At 40.8% G+C, this 17,262-nt stretch overlaps 1 protein-coding gene across 1 annotated transcript; it reads right to left on the bottom strand.

Annotated features, from left to right (window-relative positions):
* Window positions 1-9,093: 9,093 nt before the first annotated feature.
* LOC117847072 (protein LOWER TEMPERATURE 1) lies at window positions 9,094-14,131 on the bottom strand. The gene is made up of 6 exons (XM_072292846.1): window positions 13,943-14,131; window positions 13,787-13,828; window positions 12,441-12,564; window positions 11,475-11,554; window positions 10,417-10,520; window positions 9,094-9,490 (listed from the first exon to the last, which is right to left on the bottom strand). The coding sequence occupies exons 1-6, from the start codon at window positions 14,082-14,084 to the stop codon at window positions 9,452-9,454; spliced, it is 531 nt and encodes a 176-aa protein (XP_072148947.1). The 5' UTR covers window positions 14,085-14,131; the 3' UTR covers window positions 9,094-9,451.
* Between the last annotated feature and the right edge of the window lie 3,131 nt (window positions 14,132-17,262).

The raw sequence follows: 17,262 nt of genomic DNA, 5'->3' as shown, positions 1-17,262 counted from the left end.
TTGGCTTGGTATGGCGCCTTCGAGTTGGCTTGGTCTGGATGGAGGGCCTCTATGGCTACCACCATGTTGACTACGCTGGGATTGTTGAAGGTATGCCCTAGAGGCAATCATAGCGATGATGATATTCCATTGTATCCATGTTTTATATTGTGTTCCTTGAATATCCATTAGAGGCTACTTGAATTGATTTGCAATTATGTGAATTGTGTGTGAAACTCTTTACTTGTATGGTTATTCTAAAAGTTGTCCCTAGTCAAAGTTCATGTGAGGACACACATGAATCTTAGACTAGCACATGTATTAGTTGATGACCATGTTTCACAAGTCATGGACATGGAAATGTCAAACTAATAATGTGGGCACGTGTAGAGACATGTGCTAGGACTGACCCAACACGAGTTACATAGTTCTCTCTTTACACAACGTGTACGCTTTCTCCTTAAACCTGAGACTGTCGCATGTACTCAAGATGTGGATCGACTTACTTAGGGGATATCAAACGCTACACCGTAACTGGGTAGTTATAAAGGTAGCTTTCGAGTTTGTCAAGAAGCATGCTGTGAGGCATGGTCAGTCAAGATGGAATTTGCCCCTCTCTATTTGAGAGAGATATCTCTGGGCCCCTCGAGTGATCGGATCTGGAAATGCATGGCCATGCTACGTGAGGTTAAGAGTTAACCTAGAGGAGGATTCCGAATCACAGCATTGAGAAAGAGTAGTCGGCTTGGAGCTAGATCGAATATCGTGAGGTAAAGGGAATAGCATGTATATGATGTTGTGATGGTTCGTCTGATATGATCTTCATGTGCGTATAGGAGTTATTATGTCTTGCTAGAGGCTGCTTCTAACTATTGGTCGAGTAGGAGTACTCGGGCCATGTCTATACGTATATGAACCTATAGGGTCACACACTTAAAGGGCTGGAAGCCCAATTTGGATGTGATCTGAATTGGACCAAGTTTAGGAGTACAAATGGGCCTCAAACCCAGAGGACCGTTAGGAACCCCTATATATTGAGGGGTGGGGGTGCCCTAGGGAAAACCCCTTTTTACATCAGCAGCAGCCGCACCTCCCACGCCCTCACCTTGTTGCAACTCATGGACCTAGCAGTCCGGCTTGCGACGCTTCCTCCCCGCACGTATGGATACCTTGGAGGTGTTGCATCTGTAGCACTTAGACGAACTGCCGCACGAGAGCTCCGATGAGAAACCTGACGAGCCGACGACAAGCCGGACGAGCCGCGACACAAGGAGGGAGTTGCTACACATGGATGAGCTGCTGAGCTGCTGCTCGACATTGACGTGTTCGACTACACTGCATCGACGCGTGATCGACTTCACTGCCCCAACATGTTTCTCCATCTTCCGCACCTATACGTCGAGTGGTAATCCCGTGATCCATATACGGCAATTTTCCTGGTTTAAGCGGTAGAAAAAAAATTTCCGCTAGCGTAGCCTACCTCGTATCCCAACAGGGATGGGGACTGTTGGACTTTGTTCATACGCGCATTCTGCCAGTTCAGCCAACTATCTGGTGTACTTGTTCTGCGGCATTGCGTGGGTGATGAGATCAATGGACGCAATGGTAGTGAGCAGGGTACGATGGTGACATGTTGGAACTGCTTCAAAGGTTTCATCCAGGTTCATGATGGGTAGGTCCCCTGCAAGGTGGCGGCGGTATTCTACTCTTGCGGCATTTCTTGCTTACCGACGAGTTCTTTAAGCTTCGGTCTCTTCTGCAGCAACGTTAGTTGTGAGCTCATCCTGCGAAACATCATCTGGGTGACGCTCGTGTTGTGGGTTTCTATCCCGTTGCTCTTCTTCATCATCCTCTTGTCCAGCGACGAGAGGGAAGAGTTCTCGTTCTGGAGAGTAGCTTCCCGAGCTTGAAGTGATGACCTCCATGGTGCCTCCTTCCTCATAGATGGGCGACAGAGGAGCTCCCTCCTGGTACGGGAGGGTGTCGAGATAGGCGATAAGGCATGAATCGTCGTCCTTGGTGAGAGCAAGTGGCTTCATGTTGGGCTAGTAGATGAATCTACCTTGGGAGTTGATGAAATCACCAGGCCCTGCTGCGGACCTGATAAAGGGGTCTCCTCGTCCGGGTCTGAGTAGTAGTCGAGGTCCTCGATCGTATCCGTATCGGATTGTGATCTGGACAAGACCGCCTAATAAATAGTATTCGCGTTGCGGAGTCCGAACGGGAATTGACTCGGGTAGTAGTCCGACTTGCATGATGGCTTACGCGCCGGCTCGTGAAAATCAATCCGACTGGCAGGAGAAGTCAAGTTGTACTCGAACTCGTCCCCCTAGCCTCTGACTAAGTCAGAAATTGAAAAAGTGCCGAAATTCTCGACGAGATCCCCCAGAGCTTGACGCTGGAACTTCATGGTTTGCTGCTTCTTCTCTGAGGTCGACACAATATGACGGTCGAAATTCCCAGCGCCGTCTGCGATGCAAATCCAGGAGCTGAAGATGAATGTCGCGCCTACTTGAAACATGATGATTGGCTTGATGATGACTCGTGCCATCGAGTTCGCTAGCGGATTCTTGATGAAAGCCCCTACCTGGCGCACCAGCTATCGGTGTTTAGACTCGGCAACCTACCAAGGGGGTGCCCGAGGTAGTGTTTTGGTTAGTGGGACTTGTCAATATCAGGAACTCAAAGGTAAACGTAGACACACGATTTAGACAAGTTTGGGCTGCTGAATAGTATAATACCCTATGTCCTATGTGTTGGTTGGATTGAATTGCTTTGGAAGGGGTCCCCTCTTCGTCTTATATTGCTGGAGGCAGGGTTATAGGTCGGTTGCTTACAAGAATACTAGTTGGATTCGACTAGATGAGTCCTGCTGTGGCGGAACCGCCCAACTTAAACTGGCTTAAGTGCGCCTAATTACTGTCAGAACAGCAATTGTCCAAAACGCACTTAAAACAGTGTAAGTCCGGTAGTCCGTCAAGGGTTCTGTTCACAGAACTCCTTGAAAACCTCCATGGTGTGTTTCATAGCCATACATTAGGATCGCTTCCACGATGGGATAGCATCAACAAATATTACATTTTTACATACATAACAGAGGTACAATTTATTACAAACCATAGATTGAAAGAAACTTAACAGTGCAAGTTAAACCATTACTAAGATTTTAAAATATAAACCACTCCGGGGAAAGTAATTAAACATCTAAGTTTATTTTGGGGTATCATGAGACTCGTAAGATACCCTAGTTCTTCGGAGCTTCCGCCTCGGTGGGTCCCTGCTGGATTTCTGAAAACAGCAACAAAGGATCCCCTGAGTACGAAGTACTCAACAAGTCTGACCCGTCTAACCAATATAAATACTTTTTGTATATTGTATGATAGCTTTATGGTGTATTGGTTGACTCACATTTTGCAGAAAGAGCTTACTATAAGTGAACCCTTAGTTTTATCTTTTATTTCAGATTGAGTTTATTACCTGACCAGTCTAGATGATGAAAAATATTTAGCAACCAGATGGAACTAAGTCATACAACATATTTATCCAAAGCAAACAGTTCCCTTCTCTTTGTTACACTACGAAGTGCATTCATATCCGAGAATTGCAGCGATCCAGACCGATTTACATCCTGCAGGAGATACCCGACCACCAGCTATGTACAACTGTCCGGGTTGCACATAACGACCTTTCGATTAGCTGTACCCAACGATCGGAAATATGACTACTCGAACCCAGGGACGCACCCCCACATGGGACCCCACGTCTGGCGATCTCCAATGTGAGTTTCAGGCTACGCCCCTGCCCTTTCACTGCACGCCAAGCACGGGTACGAAATATTTCCGATCAGAGAGCCAACTAACTTACCGGGCTTGCTGGTTCCCATATGGCAGTAAGTAACCAGGTAATATCACTTGATCACTGGTTAAAACAACGAACGGTCCTTAATCAAATTAACCGAGTAGACGGAACTACGGAACTCTAGACTCCTTTCTTGGTTCCATCCAAGCTTCCGTCCACTAGCTTCCAAAATAGGTCATTTCCTTGATATACATATGTATGAAAAGATACCTTAGGTTGTTGAGTACCATAGGTACTCAGAAAGGATAAAGGTAGCGTGACTATGCTTTGCTAAGCAGGGGATACTTACTAATTATTTGGAATAGGGGGCAAAGATGTCCTTAATAACAAGGTTGGATTTATGCAAAAGGTAAGTTTTCGATCAACTCCTAGACTTAATGCATTCATAAAGAAATAACCAATAGTTGGAATAATTCCAAAAGTAGATAGGCTTAAATGCACCGGGGCTTGCCTTGATCCACAAAAAAGTTAGCGTCTTCAGACGATCTTACTTCACAAGGGATCAACTCGACAACCTCCTCAAACTCCGGAGGTTCTTCAGAAATTCCACTTCTGGAGCTTCAGTGTCTACGATAAAGTGCATGCATGAGTCAGAGATGTAACTTTTTAAGCATAGGACTATACAACTTCCTTCATGATAAAGTTGCAAGCCAACAATGACTTAGACAACTTAACTTCATGATAAAGTTGCAAGCTAACAAAACTCTACCCATAACGTCTAACCAACAATTTAAACTTCCTTTATTTATCCCATTTTAGACTTGTCTCTTTATTTTTGAAAAGCATTTGAATTAATTTCCAATGTAAAAGAAAACGCAAAACTATAGATTAACATTTTTTTGGAATGAAATCAAAACATTATTCAGAATTTTTATTTATTTATAAAGCTTAAGCATTTACTTAAATATTTTAAGGAAAAGCATTAAATAAATACTTAATCTTTATCTTTTATTTAAATACGTAAGCCTTTTCTTTTATTTTTGAAAAACATCATAATTATTTTCTGATCTTAAACTTCTAATTACTATAGATTATGGTTGATTTTTAATTAGAAAAGCATTATTTCATATTTTATGTATTTGCAATTATTAAGTATTTATTTAATACTTTTAATAAAAGGCACTAAATAAATACCCAAAATGTTTCTATAAACAATTAAGTTTTAACAATTTTAATGTATAAAGGAGATTAAACAAACCTAGAAAAATTTATTTCACTATTTTTGGGTGCTTCTAGGAATTTTGGTGAATTAAACAATTAAATACACATTTCAGCTATTTATTCGCAAAATGAAAACTCTCAACATTATCCACTCCCCCGCAAAACCTTTTTCTCACGCGGCCCGCCCCTACCCGAGCCAATGACATGTGGGCCCCCGTAGCCAGGCCTTCCCCTACCTAGCGCCAGAGGCAAGGCACCGGCGAGAAGGCCAGGCAGCTCGCCAGCGATGGGGCCGGGCCAGGGAGCAACCCCAGGCAACGGCGCACTTGTGAGAGGCGGAGGCGGCCCAAGCCGTGCCCTCCACGGGCGGAGGGCACGGGCGGCAGCGGCCATGGCCTCGGTCGGCCGGCGCAAGGCCCGGCGGCGGCACAAGTACGGCCGTCGGCGGCACCCTACGGCCTCTACAAGGTCTAGATAAGCCCCGCAACCCAAGGAATCGAGCAAAAGGTGCAGCACAGAGAAACCCAATAGAGGACAGTGGTGGTGGCCGAGCGGACAGGAGATGCGATGGGTGTGGGCTTGCCAGCAGGGAACTGATGAACGGAGCGGCATGGGGCATTGAGGAGGAGCTGGTGGAGCTTTGGGCGGGTGGAATTGCGGAGAGGAGTGGCGGCGTGGTTGAATCGGCGGGTGATGGTGCTACTACCGTGCCCTGCTTTGTGGCGGTGAAATGGCGGCAGGGTAAACGGATGAGGGCGGGAGCGGTACAAATACAAGTTTTCACCGCGTGCATGAAGGCCACATCGACGAGCTGCAAGTGTGCATGGCGCAGATGTGGTTGTCACGCTGGCCGGCGGGCAGAAGTGCCGGCAGCGGCACGGCTCTATCCCCTGCTCGCCCCCTCCCTTCTTTCTTCTTTCTTTTCTCCAAAATTCAGACCTCCACATCGACCAATTTCAAATCCAAATATCCAAATGTTCCTTAAGAAAACTTGTAGATTAATCCAAGAACTTTATTTGATAGATTGGCCTCTACCCGAGATGAGCACCCTAACACCGATATTTTGAACCTCAAAGTTCGGCCAAAAATTTCCTATAACCGAATTGAAATCAATTCAGTTTCGTCAGGTATGGTGCAGGGCCATTTATACTTCTTTGAGCTTGATTTAAATTAGGAAAAATTGTTCCATGCAGCTTGACCCTTTCCTATCATTGTTCTACAACTAACAAAGATTCCATTTTGCACAAGAAACCATATAACTTTTACACTTGATTTTTCTAAAATTTGCTCCAAACATTGCTAATCGATGCTGTTTTTCAGACTTAGAAATTTCTCGCGACTTCTCGGCTGAAATCAGCTCAACCTGCCATTTTTGGACTTCATTATAAATTTGAATCTTCCCCTTTCTCTAGCCCACAATATCTTATTTTCCTTCTCCATAGACCATATTTCACTAATGTCCAAAAACATTTGCTCACTTACAAGAAAATTTCTCCATAAATTGGTTCCAAAGTTGTGTACTCAATATTATCTTCAGATTCGCGTATTTTCGGATGACGAATAGTGACATTGTTGATTCCATCTTTGATTATATTTTTGAGAGGTTTATGACTTGATTTCGACTTCAAGATTTATTCCTTTGAGTTCTAAATACTCTCTAGACTCAATTTCATATTTTTATCAAATTTGTCTAACTTTGCAACTCCAATTTGCAGATTTGGTCAAATTCGGCTCAAATTTGACTTTGGCTTAAATCAACTTCCTTCAATCCACATTTCATCGTTAGCTTCTTAATGTCATACTTAAGTTGTCATTAACACGGGGTGTTACACCTACTCTGATTGCTACGAGCACTTTTCCTAATCCTCGACTAGTTCTTGTCTTGCATAGACTACGCCGTCCTGCGCCGTAGCCTCCATGTCAGATACGTCTCAGTGTCCAGCGACTGTCCAAACCTTCTAGTGGGTCCATAGATGTATGTACGACACTAAAGTCTTCTCTGGATCCAGAGCAAAATTTTAATTTAGTCAACTAAAAATTAGTCGTGATGATTCAAACAGTGGAGCTAAAGATGGGCTAAAAATTAGCCAACCCCTCCACCAAACTTTAGTTTATTAGCCCTCCAAACTCCAAACCCAGGTAATGGGGTTTAATTTAAGACTAAAAGATAAAAATACCCTCCCACTAAAATTTTACCATATTTTCTCCTACACCCCCTAAGGATAGAATGAACTTGTACCAATAAATGGGATAAAAATTAGCTCTGACTCCAAACAAGACAAGTTTAATTTAGCCAACTAAATTTAGACGTCTAAAGTTTAGACATCCAAGCCTACCCTTATTGAGATCGATTGTGTTTTGCGTCGATTTAAAAAAATACAACTATTTGCACCGTATCAACAAACTACGATTTTTTTACTATATAATATTTCAAAATTAAAAATAATGGCTACTTACACCCTGAATTTTTTTTTCGAAAAAACAACTTTGTGAAAGCCATAACGTGACAGCTAGGTAAACTCATTTGTTAGCCAAATGCCGCATTTGCAACCTCCTAATTACATGCCATGTTAATTCGTAGTGGCCACTGTGGTGTAGATAGGTGCAGGTTTACAAATTTAACTCGTGCTTTTCTTTACTTACACGAATTAAAACACTCGTTCTGATCCTATTAATTTCTAGTTGACAATGAAGTATTTGACTGTTCTTGTTCCACGTGCATGCATTTGTTGAAGCCAAGTGTGAGTTTGGGATGTCTACTAATTTGCATGAAGTCGTCATCGCAGACATCAATCCTTCTTGGCTAGGAACAATAGATTCAGCCTACGTTATGATCCTGTGTCTCTACTATCTTTGTAGACAACTGCTGGCGCCAACAGTTGTTTAGAAATACTCCTACCACAACAACATGATCTATTCCTTCTCGCAAGATACGTCAATAGTGTATACCTATTTGTACTTGTACTACTTTTTCTCTCCGTTATTCCCTGTGGAGGTGAATTTCAAACCAGCCTCAAACAGTGATATTGCAGTTTGGTAATCCCCTTTCTGAAGAAGACTGATCAGCCTCCAAATCCTCATGAGAAGTTCTAAAAGAAGTGAAGGAACAAATGTTAATATGGGTTGTCATCAGACCATTTCCCCTGTATTCACAGACAATCATGGGCTAATTTGGGTTGGTAGGCTGGCGTGTGGCTGCCAGTGAATCCAGCCAGAAGAGAACAAAGCATGTTGTTCTTGAGTTTGTCTTTGTTCAGGCGTCCAGCACTTTGATAATCTGCGTTCTAGAGTCTTTGCAACTGTCGCCTGTTGAGTCATCGCCCATGGTTTCTGCACCGCTGCACCCCCCCGTAAAACAGCGGTTTTGACTTTTGAGATGCAACCGTTAGGAACAATCCGAGGTCTCAAATATATCCAGGAATTCAATTTTATGTTCCTGGAATATTTTTTCAGCAAACGAATACATCAATATTTACTGTTCATGTGTTTTTATGTTTTTTCATGATGCTGAGGGAAACTTTTATTTTTCTTAAACATAAGAGCTTTCAATATGTTTTTTCAATTTTTTTAAAAAAAACTTTTGTAGAAGTACCAAATCACTTTGTAGCTTTTTAAAAAAAAGTGTATCAATGATGTAACAACCTACAGTAGCATTGGACCGAACTACCGAAGCAAAAAGAATTTTATGAATGAATGATTACGAATAAATAAATTTCAGAGAAGATGGCTAGAGTACTTGTGTAATATTGCGCAGATGAGTTTCTCTAGGGCCAATTCAGAAACAGAAACCAAGGAAATGCCGTAATAAAGATTGCATCATTTCAGCTTTCATGTGTATCCTCTATAGCTTTCAACCTTCCATATGACAAATGGTCAAATATCCAAGAATTTGAATGATCCTAATTACTACTCCCTCCATTCCAAATTACTATTCGTTTTTACTTTTCTAGATACATAACTTTTACTATGCACCTAGATATATATTATATCTAGATACGTAGCAAAATTTATATATCCAATAAAAACCGAAACGAATAATAATTTAGGATGGAGGGAGTAGTAAGTAGGCAAGTAGCTAATCAAGTAAGAGTAGACTGGCCTTGAACCCACGCGTTTTTCAACTAGAAAGGAAGAAATCATTGAAATATCCTCATCCCCTGGAAGGAAAACTGAAAACAGGACAAATGTGCACATGTGAAAATGCCAGCTACTTCCCTTTTTCTACACTATCTGCGACAGGGAATCTCTACCAACAGGAAATTGGATAATACAGCGAATCAAAAGCTTCTCATGTCTCTATCCATCGCTCCAAGTATAGAACTTAAAACTCATTTACATCCCCGAAATTTGAAACATGACAGTTAGCATTACAAACAGCAAGATATTCACTATGCTCTTCAGCAACACCCAACAAAATGCGGTTGGCATGAGATCAACAACACTGCGGTTCAAATCAACCTGAGGCATCTCTTAAGCGAGCGATCAGTTCATCCTGACCACAGGGAGAAAAGTGATCAGTTCATAAGGTTTAACAATAACAGAAAATGAATATTGAAAGAGTAATAGACACCCTAAATTGTAGAATAGGCACAAAAGTAGGTACATAAACTTGAAACTGGATATTTATGTCCACAAAACTGTACAGGTGGTTTAAGCAGGTGCAACACTTCTCATGTACAGTTTTCCACAGTAGTGTGCACAAAAGTTACTATCGCTTCTAAAACACATCTAACCCTAGCCCTCCTATTTTATACCCTTGACTTAGCCACACCTAATCTACCCCTCACTATATTTTCCTCTACACCGATAGCTAGGGCCATAGATTGACTAGGGTGGTGTTCTCTCATGTCCATATGCACCTTGGCATGCTAGAATCACGTCCCTAGACTGTTACTACCCTCTACAGCAACCACAAGCAGCATCAGCACCCCAGTCAACACCAACAAGTCCAATTTGTGCAAACCAATATCCCAAAGCTAATCTGCTGCATCCTGTTGTCAAGTGTGTGGCTGGCAAAGGGAAACACCATCAGTTCAACATGTGACCCTGCCAATTGCTGGCCCACAGCAAGGAGTCACTACATTGCCATGCCACCAGCAAATAGAAATCACTCTAGACAAATCCCAAATGTGGACTTATCAAAGGTATGTTTTTTTCTTGAAAATCAGGTATTTGACTTTTAGTGATTCCAAATCTCAAAATAGGCAGGATTTAGGATTCCCAAAAAACATGGAGCATATTAAAGTCACAAAATTTATCAATAGAAGAATAAATTAATTCCAGAATTTTGAGGTTTAGTTGATATGAGCAGAATTTTGCCCCTTGGATGTGAAATTTTTTAGCTAATCGCGGATACATCTTTGTGAACTCAAATATTCTAAAATAGTTATACAAAAGCTGAGCAATATTTGTGCTTACTTTTTTGCCTTTTGGTGACAGCCCCCTCTCTTTTAGAAGCGATCGTAACTTTTCCACAGTAAATGACTGAAGTGTCAGCTCAGAGAAACCAGATGATGATTCCTCTGCAACAGTAAAAATTACATTAGGTTCAAAAATACTGCTAATACTGATGCTCAAATTTGGGCAAAGTATATCATTTTCATGATTAAAAATAATATTATGCTATAAACAATCAGAGATATGCCCGAAAGATGCTGATTTAAATCATATGTTCTTACTTAGAAAATTATTGATCAATAGAAGAATAAATTAATTCATGCACAAGCAAGTTGTCCATTATTCGTCTTTATTGTGTCATTTTCGTCTTTATGGTTCCACATTATCTTACATCCACGCACAAGCAAGTTGTCTCCATGCTTAGGATGTTTTGCTTCAAGAATTATCAAGTTTACGTGGTAATATGTGTTTCTTATGCTTTGATTTATCTCAGTTCTATGTCCCAATAGCATGTGTTCCTCCGTAGGCAGAGGATGGGAGTATATGTCCATTATTCATTTAGTGTGATAGCTTTATACAATTGTATAAATGCTTCTTTTAAGTCAGGTAAGAGATGCTACAAAGAATATAATTAAATTTAGAAATGCAACAATAAAGCTTCATTTTTATGCTATCTGCTATAACTAGTATTGTGTAGCTTGCAGCTTGTTATAACCCTAATTGCACCACAATTGGTTTTTTGTGGTCACAGCCCACCACACAAATAAGTACACTTCATGCTTCCATGTGAGCCGCTTGAAAAAATGATTACAACAATTTTCAGTGCCCTAGTCAAACAATTATCAAAGCACATAGACAAATTGATTGGAGAAAAAACAAAGGGAAAATAAATAAACACCTCGCTACTATGGCAAGATCACTTATTTAACCAAGGTATCTCTCTCTATACCCTAAGAAATATATTAATCAAACAAATTGTAAATGATTATAACCTGCTTCCCTAGATCCACATATTACACATAAAACCCACCATGAATGCTGAAACCAGAAGGGACGCAGAGATGCAATCAAACACTTACCATGGGCAGAAGATCCAGTAGGGCTGCCAATGTTGGGTCTTTTTGATGGATTCTTGCCATCTAAATTTCTGGCAGCATTCCTAATAAATAAAAGGGTGGGAACATAAGCTACATGGGAGATAAAGTATAACTAATATACCCATACAAACAAAAAGTTTTAGAAAAGGAAGTTCAGATGCTGAATTTTTTCCCCTGAAAGCTGACATCTCTATACATCTTAATCATAAACATTAGTATGGATGGTCTCAAAAATAGAAGAAGCATAAGCCTGAATGAAGTAATGCATTGGCAGAAAGTCTAGGCAAATGTGCATAACACATTCGTTGAGAGAACAATGGGAAAAAGTGGTTTGTTGGTGCAGATGGGAGCACTATCTAGTACATTTTTCCTAAGTAAATCCCCGACCAGGTCCTACAAATTTTGAGTTCATCTTATATTGTGAACTGTGAAGATTTATAACCAGGATTTGAAGCCTTAGAGGTTTCCAGGTCTACAGATTGCAAAATTACCAAACAGCAGGGTTCCACTTTACAGAGCATGCCACAAAATGCTATATTTAATTGGATAAAATGATCTTCTAATGATTTTTTTTCTTCTAAAAATATGCAACTCCAGCAATCAAGCATAAAACAGAAACCAATGATCCAGAGCTAAGCGATATGTACTGGACTTCTGTTCTTCTGCAAATCAAGAATAGGCTAATATGAACAGAGCATCTCTAACAAGAAAGAATAGCCTTTCCAACCTCAATATATATTGGCAGGGACCATATCACGTGGCCTGCTTAAAATTATAGAAACTCCAAGTAATATGATATGAAGTAGGTTAGTTCATCAAAATTAATCTGCGCTAGTACAAAAATAAACCAAACTTTAAAACACAGCTGCCAGGTCACAAGCACAGGAAAGCAGTAGATCACAACAATGAAGGTTTGTAGATTGTGAACAGGTGGATAGAGTGTTAAACCTTTTTCCCCTGCTGCTTTCTCCTGGCGTCTTACTACTCATATCTTTGGCTTCACTTTTATGTTTGCTCAACTGGAGAGCTCTGATTAAAATATTGTTTGTGTCCGTCTTTACAACTTGTCCCTCTAAAATAACAAAGATAGTGATCAATAAAATCAACAAAGAAAAAATTGGCCTTAAGAAACTTAATCTTTTATTACCAGAAACACAATAACGTGGCACAGGGGCAATCAAACGCCAATATTGAGCATAAATGGAAAATGCATAGAAAAGATCATGGGCTATCAAAGATCACATTCTTTCATCAAAGTGAACAAGCATTAGAATATGCAGATCATGAATAATTCCAAAAGTACTTTGACGATTAAAATCCAGCAAAGAATAATTAACAGTTAACACAATAAATAATACTCTTGTTGAATCAAAAAATTGTTCCATCGGACTACAATACGAAATAAATATAGCTTGGGCTACAACTTATCTATCCTGAAACAATCACAAAAGCTAGCCCCGAAACTTGAGGCAGGATACAAACTGTTCACCCAAAAACTAGCCCAAAATATAACACCAAGAATAACTTAAATCAACATTATGAAGTCTAAGACAATCCATCATGCAAATTGAAATTAATGTAATATTAGGCAGAAAGGTTGAATGAGTTGTTGCATTGCACTTTCTCAAGTCATGCAGCAAAAACCAACATTATTAGAAGGCAGAAGTTCTCCTAGTTTCTTCTTAATATAATGATGTGCACTGCACGTTCGAGGGGAAAAAAAAGAAGGCAGCAGCTCCTAGTTTCCTTAGTAACAGCTTATCTTTAATTGTCATTAAAATAAACAGAAGACAGCAAATATGACTCCCAACACTATGAAAAAAACAGAAGGAGAAACAACATTACATCCCAATAGAAAAACTACCAAGTTCTTACACAGCAGCCAGCTTCAAAAGATTCAAACTACTAAACTCTCAAAAGCAAAGGCAAGTACAATCTCCTACAAATCTCTAAAATCTCTCATCCATGATTCCACTGAAACAACTTAAGTAACCACAACATTGAGCATGAAAAACAGAGCAACATTACCATTTACCAAATCCAAAGGACAGCTTTCCTCAAGGGATCCCACTCCAGATACAAGAAAACAATTTCAAGCCACAAACTAAGCATTGCCAATCCAAAGAAAAATGATTGCTTTTATAGAAGGAAGACTGTCACTAATAAACCCTAAAAACCATCAATGTTTCCACCTAAACGCGTCTTCATAACCATGCCCATTTCTAACCCGCAATAGTACTGTACTAGATTTCAAGAACAGTGAAGCCTTGCTATCCGGAGCCCCAGAAACGAACCTGGAGGAGCCGTGTCGTGGAGGCAGATATAAACCTTGAGGCCTCCCTGCAAAAATCAAACCCCAAACCAGCATCAACTCAGATCCTAAGCGCGAGAAATCAGAAGAAAACTAAAACAATTGGGTGCGATGGGGCTTGTAGGGTGGTGGGGAGCACGTGCCATGCTAGAAGCGACGTCGCTCTCCGTGAAGTTCCCGCGGGAGGGGAGCCCAGCGAGCAAGCTCGAGGTCCGGCCCTCGGCTGGCTTCGCCGGCGACGAGCCCTTGCGGCCGCCGCTGCCGCGGCCATCGGCGCCCATGTTTTTGGGAGAAAAAAGTGAAAGTGAAAGTGTGGAAACAAACAGCCGCAGGTGTTCTTGTATGGGCTTGGTCGCATGCGCTTTGAGGCTTGAGCCCATATAATCCATAAGCAAAGCCCATTGCGCGCACTCGCACCCTCAAATTTGCCAAGTCCTTCAAAAAATACTTTAAGTCATTTTCATTTACTTATTTGACCAATAAGACTTTGACATATCTACAGCAAACAATCAGAAAAATAATTGAAAAATAATGACAAAATCATTGTGTTACATTAATAATACAACAAAACATAGTCATATTAGATCTCATTGTGTTACATTAATTCTCGGGAACACGGTAGTGAGAGAAAAATAAGATTAAAGTTTTAAATCCAAAAGGATTCTCTCCACCAAATGCTGACGTGTCCAGGTCCACCTTAAAGCCACACGTCCTCACGGTTCCTTCGGCTCTGATCTCGTCCGTTGATTGCACTAATTTTAAACAGTGGAAGATGAAGATGGATAGGATTTCCGGCTATGACTTGCCATTTACACATTTACATCGGGGGGCTCCTATCTACCTTCTGGTAGATAGTTAGCATGTATATCTATAATCCATTAACAGCCCAATAACCGACCCAAATTAGCCCACAAACTAAATCACTAACCGGCCCAAATTAGCCCACAAACTAAATCTGTTGTTTGCTTTTTCCTAAATCTGCTGTTTGCTTTTTCTTTTTCGTGCGCAGTTTGTTTTTGCTTGAACGAAAACAAAGGTATCACATGTACGTACTAGGTGGAGTGGTGGACCGCTGGGACCCATGCAATACCCAACGCATGAGTAGATGTGATCATTGTTAGCAACTTTTTCTTTGTATTTTCCCACAACCTCGTTATATTCTTATGATATTCACTTTTACTTTTTTAGAAGAATATGAGAAAAATATGACATTAGTTTATTCAACATTTTAAATGCTAGATTCAACATTTTTAAATCCAGATCAACATTTTCGAATAGATTCAACATTTTTAAATCCATTTCAACATTTTCGAATGAATTAACTAGATCAATATTTTATACGGTAGTATGTTCAACTTTTAATACTAGATTCAACATTTTTTAAATCTAGTTCAACATTTTCTAATGAACTAGTTCAACATTTTATACAGTAATGTTGAAATAGTATGTTTAACATTTTAAATACTAGATTCAACATTTTTTGCATCTAGTTCAACGTTTCGAATGAACTAATTCAACATTCTATCCGGTAATGTTGAAATGGTATGTTCATCATTTTAAATACTAGATTCAACATTTTTAAAATCTAATTCAACATTTCGAATGAATTAGTTCGACTTGAAATAGTATGTTACAACATTTTAAATATTAGATTCAACATTTTTAAATCTAGTATATGTAAATGTTGAATAAGCTCAATTAAAATGTTGATGTTCAATTAACAAATTAGAATAATCATGTGGGATCTCGTTTTGTAAAGAAAATTATAACAAACATCATGATTCAAATGGAATTAAATTTGGATGCATCGTTAGAGAGAAAAGTGAGTTTAAAATTCGAAAACCAAACCTCGTGCCAACAACCAACAACCTGTATCAAACCTCCTAGGCTCCTTAGCTAGGGGTTCCTATCTATCAGATAGATAGATAGGAGTTGAAACTTATAGCCCACCTCGGTCAGCAAAATAAAAGTCCACCTTGTTAATATTTTTCAAAAAAGTTGGATCAATATTTATTGAAAAAAGTTGGACCAACAGTTATTAAAAAAGTTGAGCTAAACATTTCATTAAAAAAGTTGAATCCAACATTTTTGGAAAAAGTTGCACCAACATTTTTTAAAAAAAAAGTTGATCCAACATTTTTCAACCTTCTTCTTTGGCTCCAGTGGCCGGCAAGCCCGCACAGGGGGCCTTTGGGGCCGCGGGGAGGCGTGCCGCCCGGGGAGGCACCGGTGGTGGCACAGGGAGGCATAGCAGGGCTGGCTGCGATGGCGGCGCGGTGGTGCAGGCTCCGCACGGTGGGCGGCGACGCAGGCACGGAAGATAGGGGAGTGAGCTAGGGTTTGTATTTGATTAGATCTAGCGGACCTCATTCGTTGCACGAATCTTAAATATTGGAAGGTAAAATCATCTGGAAGATGGATAGGATTTCTGACGAGCTCCTACGGCAGGCAGCCCGCAGCATGCGGGCATGCGCCCACGGCCCACTCTCACGCCCGACTGCATGCACAGATGCCTCCCACGCTCCAACAAATTCGTTAATTATATCACGCACGTATCTTATAGTGGAAGATGTATAAGCAACTATCTTCCGGAAGATGTATAGGATTTCCCATTTACATCAACATTAACTCTGAACTTTCTGCGAAAGGAGGACTGGTGCTAGCGGCCAACCCAACACTGCAATAAAGCCCAGGCCTAGGTTGTAGATGACGGAGGATGAAAGCCTAGGCCTAGGCCTTTTAATGAATTTTTTATATTTTTATATTTTTTTTTGATTTTGTAGAAATATATAGTCGGATGAAAAAATTGCAAATCTAGGCTATTGCCGCCGGCTGGGCCGGCGGTAAGGCCCTCTCAGCCAATGGTCAACAGGCGTTGTAACTGCCGCACACGATTTGAGGCACTGTCACCTGCCCAGGCGGCGGTAAGGGATTTGAGGCACTGTCGCCTGCCCAGGCGGCGGTAAGGCCCTTGCCACCGCCTCAGTTGGCGATAACGCCCTTTCCGCCGCCTGGGCCGGCGACAGTCGCCCCCTACAAAAGCCGCCCGCGCCCCCTCCCCCCGCACCAGAGCGAGCGCCAGGCAGCGCGAGCCAGAGAAGAGAAAGAGGAAAGGAGGGAAGAAAAAAAAAGAAAGAGAGGAGGGGAGGAGGAGGGAAGAAAAAAAAAAGAAAGAAAGGAGGAGCATGAGGGAAGAGAGGAGGAGGAGGGGGAAGAGGGAAGGAATTTCTTCCATCTTTCTCAGGTAAATCTTTTTAATCTCGTAGTTTAGTTAAGTATAGTATAGTATAGTTTAGTTTAGTTTAGTTTAGTTTAGATCTAGATTTAGAAATAGTAGTGGATCTGAGGTTTAGAATGTTAGTAGATCTAGATTTAGAAATAATAGTGGATCTAGATGTAGACTTAGAAACTTTTAGCTGTATTTAGATATAGGAAAATGTAGCTTAGTTAGTATAATTG

The sequence above is a fragment of the Setaria viridis genome, chromosome 3 (genome assembly GCF_005286985.2).
Source record: "Setaria viridis chromosome 3, Setaria_viridis_v4.0, whole genome shotgun sequence".
In the NCBI taxonomy this organism is placed as follows: Eukaryota; Viridiplantae; Streptophyta; class Magnoliopsida; order Poales; family Poaceae; genus Setaria; species Setaria viridis.
This window is presented reverse-complemented; position numbering and strand designations above follow the sequence as displayed.

What these genes read in the sequence shown, in the direction of transcription:
- LOC117847072 (XM_072292846.1), bottom strand. Translation starts at nt 14,084, where the DNA reads ATGGGCGCCGATGGCCGCGGCAGCGGCGGCCGCAAGGGCTCGTCGCCG. An exon ending in CCACGACACGGCTCCTCCAG is followed by an intron (nt 12,565 to 13,786) that starts GTTCGTTTCTGG and finishes TTGTTATTTTAG; the next exon opens with AGGGACAAGTTGTAAAGACG. An exon ending in TACTGGATCTTCTGCCCATG is followed by an intron (nt 10,521 to 11,474) that starts GTAAGTGTTTGA and finishes TTACTGTTGCAG; the next exon opens with AGGAATCATCATCTGGTTTC.